Genomic DNA, 10893 nt, shown 5'->3' with positions numbered 1-10893 from the left:
CGTAGCAAGCACTGGCCTCCTTGCTCTTTCCAGTTTTGATCTATGAATAATATTTCAATTTTTTTTTTTTAAAAACATGAGCTGAAACTTTAGATGGAAAATTCTGAGCTATGGAATAAAACCTAGAAGAACTCCGATAGTTTAATAAGCTATCAATCGAATGTAAGCGCGGGCCAAACCAGTAAAATAAGATCAAATTCTGCTGGAGGTAGATGCATGCCACACATGCATTCACCGAGTAAAAAAAAAGGGGTCTGCTTCTTTTCAGTGGACGTGGTTCCGCCGGCACCACTTTGGGCTGGATTTCGATTAATATCTAGACGAGCGAGGTCGGGGAAAAAACTCTTTTACTGAACCGATTTTTAATTTACTTACATTGGATATCATGGGGCAGCTGGACTGCTCACATCAGCAGTCATCCACTGCTTCCACCAAAAAAATGAATCAAGGATTGACAACAGAAAGAAGGCAATTGTGATTTTAATCAAAGAGCTGATCGATAGGAATCTGGCCAAATATATCAGGGCACGAATCCCAATCTCCCTTGTCTCTTGCCTCCCAATACCCGCCAACATAACGGTATGCATCACTCCCTTTATCCTTTGCAAACCACCGCGGCTGCCAGCCCCGCTCTTGCATCTTTCGGGCCTGGAATCCATATTAAAACAACATTCCATCACACTACCATCAAAACCACAAAGAAAAAGTTGACTAGGCACATCAGCGGTGAAAGATTACAGTAGAGATACCCCATTGTATTATTTCTATTGCTATGAAATTACAACTAAACATGCAAGTATCTAGAACTCTCTCTATATAGAATTCATTCTACAACGGAGAAAAGCATTGTGCATGTTACCTGGCGCTGACGTTGCTCTAGCCGTATTTTCTCTGAATTTGCCATATCAAATTCACCATTTTCCAAGTACCTTTGATCGGGTCTAAGCCTTGAATCTGTGGGAGGCAACTTTTCCTGCACATAAGAAGAGGCCAGCAATCAATACCAATGAACTGGAAAAGTTGATAAACAGGGGGAGTCATGAATTCATAAACATGCGTGATAAAGCACACTGGAAGTGTATATACCTAGATTCCCCCCCAGTAAAAGTTGCCAGACGAACAAGAAACCAAGCTACAAAATTGCTAGTGCATATAAAAGTACCTCAAGTCCAGGAGTGAGCTCATTCAACGTAATGGCAAATCGTGTCAAATTGTATCTGGTGGGAAATCTGGGAGGTTTACTTCGCTTCCAGAGCATATGAGCTTCTTTCATAGACTCAAATCCTTTTCCCTTCCCCGAAAAGTCACCATTCATGTAATACATGCTCTCATCCCATTTTCCAAAAATAGTTGCCACTGTTTTACCATGCCCATCTTGAACTACTCCCTGTACCTGAAAATTACTTTTGTATAAACATAACTGAAGTCATCTGGACAATCATTCGAGAAAGACAAGAAAGCACGCACCTGGTGAGGATTTCGGTCTATAATAGACTGCTCCTTGAATTTCAGCTTACATGAATACCCACAATTTCCTTCTAATCGCATTGTACCATAGTGATCACAGTACAATTTTCCTAGTATAAGATTGTATATTGATGTTGTAACCTGAAATAAAATGTCTACTTTCAAACTGGAAAATGAAAAAAGAAAGAAAAAGGAAAAGACGTCTTGATTTATACCTTACTCCATTGGAAGACTTCTCCGTCATCAAATTCCAAGGTCAAAACTCCAACGGGATCAAGCTGAATCGAGCGACCCCAAAATTTGCTTTTTAGATTGCTATCACCCCAAAATTTCCATCCTTTACCCTCACAATGGCATGCGACAATCATGGGGTGATGACTGACCTGATATTAAAAGTTACATAAAAATTAGCTACTTAATACTCAACAATGAAAGAAGGAAAACATTCAAGGCCATTATAATAAAATTGACCCATATGTGAAAGAGCTGGGTAAATAGGAGTCTTCCAGGGAAGAATGAAGAAGAGAGAACGGGACACCGTGCATGCACTTTTGGCTCTTGCATTGTAACAACTCTGAGCCAGTTTCTCCGTCAAAAGGGAAGAAAACATCTACCATTAGTAACAACCCCAATTATATGATGATACGATCCTCAGAGTTAAATAACCCATAAATTCTTCATATTTATTTTGTTTCTTCACTCTAATAAGGCTCCTCGTCATTTCCCAACATTTTTCTCATTGCACAAAAATAATAAAACTAGCAACCCCTGCACTCTCACTGGACATGATACAGTATACACGATACCATATTATCAAGTTCGAAATGTTACACATTAGAGAGATTTCAACAAACCTAACCCCACCTTCCCCGTGGTAATAATCCCTATAGACTTATTAGTGCGCTACAATATGAAGTCATAAAACAGGAGCTTGCTAAACAAGCAGCTTCTTTTTTTTTTTTTCAATTTTATAAAATCATCTCTGAATCGAAGTTTAGGATTTGTAGTACTCGAGCTATTATCATTCTGACATACATATGCGCAAAAAAGATTAGAAGGGAATAGATCAGATCAAACAGTTAATTTGAAGTCTCAGAAGTTGATAACAAACCTTTTCTGAGAAAAACCGGAGGCCCTTATCTGGATAGTTGGCCTCATATGTTTCCCCTAATAATGGATTAAAAGGTTTGCAAACTCTTCCTTCAGTAGACGCATATCCAGAAACAGCAAAAGCAGCCACATTAAGAATCCTCATAAGACTGTTACCCTGAACAGAAGGAAATTCAATGACCATGGGTTAGGGAAAGAAAATGCCAGAGGTTTATTTCATATAAGAAAAGATGGAACCATTGGAGGTTACTATGCCTTAAGTGTGAACACCAAGCACTCCATGGATCAGAAAGTTAGAGCTGCACAGGCTTATCTCATAGAAAAAGTGAGACACACTTAGAGACTAACCAGCTTAAGTGCAAACATGAAACACAGAAGTGTGCAGCATTTGCAATGATGAAAAAACAAAAATCAGGAGGCCCATCTATACCCACCACTTTTTTTTTGGAGCATGAATATTTGACATCTAAGACAAGCATTCCACAGGGTGCAGCCTTGAATGTACAGAATACGTGCAAGAGCAAACCCGAAAAAAGTTCATAAATGCAACATGCACATGGTCTCACTACATACTAAAATAACGAGCACAATTTCATGATCCTGCTGCATTGAATCAAATTGTAAATTTGAAAGGCAAATATTTATGAGGACATAACCAGATTACCAGAATCCAAGATAGAAGTTTCATGTTTCAACTTATTTTTCAAGAAAAGCATGTTCACTCTAAGATGCTGAATCAGAAGTTTAAGAAAAAGCAATGGGTTTCTAAGATGGGTATAGTTAGAGAATAATATAAAACATATCTTGGAGTCCCATCTAACAGTTTAAGCTTTTGAGTTGAGATTATTTTTTGACATGGTATTAGAAGCTTTAATAACCAAAAGGTCATCAAAAATTTAAATTTTACATCTCTCATACTTTTTTCTAATTAAAATTAACTAATAACACAAGGTAGTGTAGGCTTTTACTTAAGAGGTGTGTGTTAAAGAATAATATAAATTATATCTTAAGACCTCACCTAACAACTTAAACTTTTTGGTTGAGATGGTTCTTCAATAGGAATTAGGTAGAAAAAAGTAATAGTTACGGTAAATCACAAGGAGTCATGCTATTTATACCCAAGAGTTAGGTTGAAAGGATATTCTATCATTAACTATCCAATAATCCTCATAGAATTCACACAAAGATAGATTTTTCTTGTGATGGGTAACTAAAAATATGGCTGAGGAAACAACAAATCATTTGAGAAACATAAACTAAATGGGCAAAAGATCTAGCAGGTACTTTAATAGAAGCTATACATAAATTTGCATCCAACTGATATAGAACAAATCCAGTTATGAAGTCGCACAACTTTGTTAAAGTGACATGCATAACCAAAAATAGAGCTAATTACCATTTTGTGGAAGAAAAAGAATAGCATGAAAATCTAACACATAAACTGACCTGTTTTCCCCATTCATATGCCCGATCAAGAAGATACGAGTATTCCAAATCTTCAAAGCATTTTTGTAGCGAAGAGAGAGGCTCATTGAAGTAAACAGGAAGGCAAACTTTGGTAAGGTCCTTCCCAATGTTATCCTTAATCATTGACCATAGACTAACACCTTTTTCTTTTTCAATTGGGTCAGGTAACTTCTTACGACGCTTAATGTAAGGATAGTTTGAGCCAACAGATCTAATTGAAGGATCAATGCAATCTTCTGATTCTAGAGAAAAAAACCCGTCATCATCCGAAGAGAATGATGATGTTCGGAAACCAGACTCGTTACTTTTGAAAGAACCCGATGATAGAAAATCACGGGTGTCAAAGAATGCATTCTCTTCATCATCCGTCTCTTCCTCTGCAGCATCAACTCTTTCATTATCATCATCAGATTCACTGACACTTGCTTTGAGAAAAGAAACAAATAAGAATCAAATTTCAAAGCATCCATAGAGAGAGGCAAGATGATAAATTTTAAAAAAATACATAAAACCATTTCAAAGATGATTAAAATCAGAAAATTAAAGAACCACAATGATGAAAGAAGAAATTGAAAGGTAAAAACAAGCATTGACACATTTAGACTTCCATAAACAACCAGCAATTACAATGTAATGCACAAAAATAAAACAAAAGCTGGCCTATTGTTACAAGTTGAATCAGCAGCCTACCATAATACAGCAAAATCATTATGTTCATAAGAACAACATGAAAACCAGACCGAGACACTAGATGATGCTATATGCTGCCAGTTACACCTTACATTGTTCAGTTGAGGAGAATAGAAATAATCCCAGATTCCAAGTAATAATATCATGACCCTTCTGTCAGAGGCTGTTGTGTCTTAAAGGTTTCAATGTTTAACAGATATTAATTTTCAGTAAGACACATGCCATAGAGTGGCCTGTTGAGAATCAGGCACCAAACTGGTTTTCGGATATTTAGTACACAGGCATGATATTCTCATGACAACCATATACATATCTCAGGTAATCCAGAAATGCTGAGCTCATTTACATAACAGAAGAATATACTGGACTATAACAGGACCTAAATACCAATCAAGCATTGGCATATTTGTATATAAATCATAATGTCTTACAAAATCAGCTCTTGATGTTAATTTTTTTTTTTTGCAGCACTTACCACTAAACTTGTCTTGTAGCAGAGTGGAAGAAGATGTGCGTTGATCATTCAACTGTCTTTGGCTCTCATCAACTACTGTATTCTCCAAGTCAACCTTTTCTGTCTGCATAATACAAAACAAAAGCAGCTCCCTGGTTACACATGGAAATATTTAAGATTGAAACCTTGTAACAGAAACTGATGCAGCATTTAGTCACAGACTCTTACTAAAATAAACCATACATTCAAAATGCAAATGCAATCAATAACTGAAAAAAAAATCATTAATACTAGAACAGTAAAATTAATCATCTGATTCATCAAATAAAAGCAAACATTCATATTGCGAGCAAAGGGACAAAATGCAAATCGGGAATTAAAGCATCGGAGAGAAGATATGCACCACACAAATGTTTACATAGCAAGCATGGATCTTTATGGAAACAATGGTAAAATATTAAAGAAAGGATACGATGTTATAGCCCATAATACCATTAGGCAATCAATCCTTAGCCTCGATATAACATCAAAACAGTAAGATGCATAAAATGCTAAAAATTCATCAAATCAAGTTCTAAGCAGTTCACAAACTTTACTGTAGCATACAAACCTCATCATGTGTGAGAAAGTAGCAAATATTGAACTTTGATCTTTCCTTGCTACTGCAAAGTTGAACAATTCTCTACCTTATACCTCCCAGTAAAATAACAGAGAAGATATGGAATGGAATTTTATTTTTTTTGGCTATAACTTGAGCAATCCTTGACATGAAAAATCTTACTGATGTGGGGGCCAACATAGTATGTTATTTTGGTCCAATTCTACATCAGCTTTCTTGCCTTACCCAAGGGGGTTGTAGCATCGAGTTACTGAAGATCAAGAAAATATCTAAAAAAAAATAATACGTAATGGTATGGCAGAATTCTAATGCAATAGAAAAGCCATCTTAAAAAACGACAAGGTTAAGAGTACTTGCAAAAAAATAAAAATTTCATTGCTGCAGATATATAATTTAGCAGAAAACCTGGTTAAAATCTGAGTATAAAAACACTGGCAAGTTGCACAACCATCCTCCTGGAGTGGAAAATGAAAGAAATCCTTAAAAATTAAAATTAATACTATAAATTTTGAAGTCAACAAGTTCCTCATAGTCATTGTGGGAGAAGTTCGCAGGTGGGCTACAAGTTCCACCATAGGAAAACCAAGATCTGTTTGTTTGCAACACTCACCAGCTTCAATAGAATCTGTTTTACAATACCAAGTTTGAAACACAGGGTAAGCAAGGAAATTGGAGAGCTCATTAAGGGAGTGAACTTAAGGAGATGTTGTCAAAAGCTGAGTGATGATGACAACAGTAATTCGCAGGAACCACTCCTGCAAACCTCACTACTGAACCCAAGGCTTCAATAATATGCTGCCAAAGAAAATGTTTAAGTGATGATTGATGTGTATCTGTGCAGCACTACAAAATGCATAATCCCCATGCACAAAGAAAGCATGGATGAACAAGCAAGTCCCCAGCCTATATAGAGCACGTATATGGTCGGAGCCAAATAGATTGCTTAGAAAACTCAACTGATTGGAAAGAAAAATCTCTAGAGTGGCCGAACTCGCATAACAAGTCATGTACCAAAGCACTTGGTGGCGACACTCTCATAAACCAGTATTGCATCTTTGACTTCCACAACAACCAGTAAAAACAACACTATTAAAAACACAATCTCCACCGAGACAATCACCTGATTTGCAAATATCACTGTTTCTTTAACCATTTTTAATGTTGTCAAGGCAACCAAATTGAAATAATTTCCTAGAAACTTCTGCTGCTAGACTGAATAGCTAATAATACTATATCTTTTTTTCCAGAGATTAAATACTTTCAGGTAAAAATATGATAATGGTATCTAAATGCACACGTTGGCAAGGTACTTCTTACACTTGCAAAAAGCGAGAAACTAACTTATAAAAGTATAAAATATAGAATTTTCTTAATAAAAGATACTATGAACGTCTTTAAGAGTTTGCCATTATGAGAGAAATAATTTACCTATATACAATAAAAACTTTAAAAAAAAAAAATTTGTATGCCACCAAAGTGCATGTTAGGAGCAAAAACAAAACACTGGGTGTATAAATCATGGTAAAAAAACCAAGCTAGATGTATCTGTCTGGTTAGCATACATGACCTTTTTTTTGTTACAAAGGAGAGGTTCAAACTTTAGGCTTTTTGGAGGAAGGAGGGACAAGAGAGGTAGTAGAACGACAACTCATTGCCTAGCAAACAAGACTTTGAACTCAGGAAAATATGCTATCCGCGAAGGAATCTGCTACCATGCAATTAAATGGTATACCTCGTTTCATTTTACCATTATGATAATTTCTCAGGATGTGAGAGAAAGACATGATGAGGCGTCTTCTAGACTAACAGATAGAACAAAATGGAGAACCTGAACTAAAAAAGTCAGAATTGTGTAAGTAACCTCCTATCTAGCATTCTCATATGAAATCCTAGTTAAATCTTCTTCTTCTTTTCCAAAAGGAATATAAAATATTGATCATTGCCTGAATAATACACAAATGTTAACACATAAACCCTCTCCAAATGTACTTCTATACAACAGAATCACGTAAAAGATCCAAAAAAGTGCATCTCTACTTACCGACACAGATGCAAAAAACCACCCCACCTATAGATATCTAAAGAAATCAGATGGAATTTGCACGAATCTGCATGGTAGAAGAAACTGTAGAAGCACAAGAAGTAGAATTCCGAATTCCAATGGCATTTTCTTTTGTACTTTTCATAACATGTACCTCTAGCTGGCGAAGCGTGTCGATGAGAAGCCATTGCTTCTGCTTGAGAAGCACTATCTGGTTCTGCAGCGCTGCAAACTCAGTCCTCATGATCTGCTCGCCATCCTGTATCACCTCCTCCCTGACTCCCTCCTCTTGAAGCCGCTGCCTCAGCTTCTCTGTTGAGACAGCCACATTGTCCAAAGGAGCCATTAGTTCACTGTTAGACATCCGAGGGAACATATCCTTCACAGCCTGCAATGCTTCCATCCATGCCAAGCGATCCTCACGTGTCTCTGCTCTCAAGTGCAGCCTCTTTGTGCCAGTAAATATTGAGAACCTCTTGTCATCTGATCTGCTCTCGCGGATTGATGATACCTAAAAACATAAATTGAGATTTAATGGGAGAAACCATTAAAAAAAAAAAGAAGACAATTCCTATTCTGATAAATGAATAAAACTGATTTAGAGAGAATATAACTGAAAGTTGGGGGGAAATCACATGATTCCACTAAATTTTCATCGAAAGTAAAATCTTCCATTAGAAGAAACAAAAGATAACAAATCGCAGTAATAATAATTGACAATCCAAATCCAAGAGGCCATTGAAAATTGAAAAAAAAAATTATCATATATTCACCTTGAGGTGAATTTCACCAACAGGCTTACGCCTATTCTGCGAATTCCCATTCCTAGGCCTAGAAATACGTCTCATAGATTCTTCACCGATAACTTTGGATCCTTTCTCGGTCTCTTGATTAACGAGAATCTTATCAGGTCCATGAATTTTATAATACGACAACACTCCATCTTGCAAAACGAACCATCTCGGCCTCCAACCTCTCCCGTAGTTCACCCACTTATATAAAACCCCCGATATCCCATTCCCTACTATATCATTTATCTTCACATCCACCTGTACAAGTGGTTGCTCTCTCTGGTGACTCGTCCTGTTACTTTTGTTACCATCTGTTCCGTTGCTGCTGCTGCAATTGCTGGCGGTGCTGTGGTTGTGGTGGTGGTGGTTTGAGAAATGATTAGTGTTGTTTTGGTAGTGGTTTTGGATTTGAATTTGTGGATGAACGGTGGTTGATCCCGGGTCGGATCTGGCGGTGACTGCCATCGATAGATTCGCCGGCGAGTGATCGGACACGGTTGAGATGCAGCAAAGCGGATGCATAAGGAAACTTCTCAACACAAATCAACGGACAACCCGACGGTTATTGGAGAAATGGTGACATGACAGCAGCGGGTGGTGGTGGAAGTGAGAAGCTCATTATTATTCATGACGGTTACAAGCGGAAAATTGTTAGGAAAACGGTTACAGAGAATGTGAAAAAAAGAGGCTATTAATTTTGCATTTAATGATGATGATGATGATGATTATTAGCAAGGATTCTGAAAAGAGAATTATAAATGGGAGAAATTAAATCGGTAGAGACGTTGTGACCACGAGAAAAAGAATCCGACTAGACTTTTCTTTTAGAAATTGGAAATGGAAATTTAAAGAAGCAACCGCAATTTGATGTGTAAAGACGGGGCAGTTTAAATACAAAGCGGTTGGTTGATGAGTTATGAGTCTGTCTCTTCTTCTAGACGGGTTTTGTTTGTATGTGGTAAGATGCAGGAGAAAAAGCACAGATCGCCGCCGGGTCGTACAGGCGGTGATGTGAAGGATTCTGGATTGACACGTGGAGTAAATGCAGTGCGTGAAACGGATGGCGGGGGTGCTTGACGGGGAATCCAGCGAGGGAAGAGAGTGAAACAGCTGGCCCGTTTGGAAGCGGACCGGTTTCAAATGGGGGTAGAATCTTACCTGGAGATTAACTAATTTTTGATAACTTTTGTTATTTGACCCGCTAGAGTCGTGTGAATGGCACTTGGAAAAGAGGTTTGGGAAGGTCAGGTGTTCATCTGAGTTCAATTCAACTATGTGACTATGTTTTAAAATTTAAGATATATAGATAAAAAGTTATTTTGTATTTGAGATAATATTTAATTAATATATTAATATACTTGGATTTTTTTTATTTTTAATCCAAGAAATTTAGGCTTACAATAGAATTTTTGAATACTTGCAAAATTTGTTAATACATTTGGACTAAAAAACATGTCGATGATAAAGTTAGTATCTTTACGAGAAATGTATTAAATAATTTAAAAAAACCTTAAATTCCATGAATAAAGATATTTGTACTTGAGGATGTTTGTTCTTGAGTTTTAAGTTTATTAATACTCTGACATTTAAGTAATTTTATCTTAAGAGATAAAAAAATTATGAGTTATTTACATAGTTCAGGAGGTGTTTATATCTTCTGAACCTTGTTGTTTTCATAAAAAAAAAGAGTTGGAAAGTCCTCTGTTTTCAGTGATATTAATGGGAGGAAAATATTTCTTACATATCATTAATGAGATAATAAATATGATATATCCCTTAAAAGACCTTACATATGAATAATTATTATAGATGAAGAAACATGACGGTTTATTATGTTTTTAACACTTATACTATAAAGGATTGTCTAGGATCAAGCATAACGCTTTACAATTTAGTAATGTCTAAGTTCTTTAGGTTTGACATATTTTTCATACTCACATTACCTTGGATTTCGTGAACTACCAAGTCCAGGTGCCTTAGGTCATACATACTTGTCAGACCTATATCACCTTGGACTTGGTGACTGTCAAGACCAAGTGTCTTGGGTCCGACATGTTTGACAAACCCATTTGATTTAAGAAGATTTTTATTTATAAAAATCTTAATAAAAAAATTTACTCATCAGCTGCCCCTCAAGCCTTTAATGTGTAGTCTAGCATTTAAAGGCTTAAAAGATGTTAATGGTGACAGTTGATCAATATATATCCTGTCATCCTTTAGGGAAAAGGCAGTATGTCATTGTAGATCTAAGAAG

The 10893-nt window shown here is 36.5% G+C and overlaps 1 protein-coding gene across 1 annotated transcript; it reads right to left on the bottom strand.

Annotated features, from left to right (window-relative positions):
• Nucleotides 1-330: 330 nt before the first annotated feature.
• On the bottom strand, nt 331-9813 carry LOC118041750 (oxysterol-binding protein-related protein 1C). The gene is made up of 10 exons (XM_035049235.2): nt 8622-9813; nt 8003-8359; nt 5210-5312; nt 4024-4469; nt 2579-2734; nt 1683-1850; nt 1468-1608; nt 1163-1393; nt 860-973; nt 331-648 (listed from the first exon to the last, which is right to left on the bottom strand). Exons 1-10 carry the CDS (start codon nt 9159-9161, stop codon nt 481-483), a joined length of 2424 nt encoding a protein of 807 aa, XP_034905126.1. The 5' UTR covers nt 9162-9813; the 3' UTR covers nt 331-480.
• Nucleotides 9814-10893: the final 1080 nt, after the last annotated feature.

Source organism: Populus alba, chromosome 14 (genome assembly GCF_005239225.2).
Source record: "Populus alba chromosome 14, ASM523922v2, whole genome shotgun sequence".
In the NCBI taxonomy this organism is placed as follows: Eukaryota; Viridiplantae; Streptophyta; class Magnoliopsida; order Malpighiales; family Salicaceae; genus Populus; species Populus alba.
The sequence above is the reverse complement of the archived record's forward strand: the minus strand, read 5'-3'. Positions and strand labels throughout refer to the sequence as shown.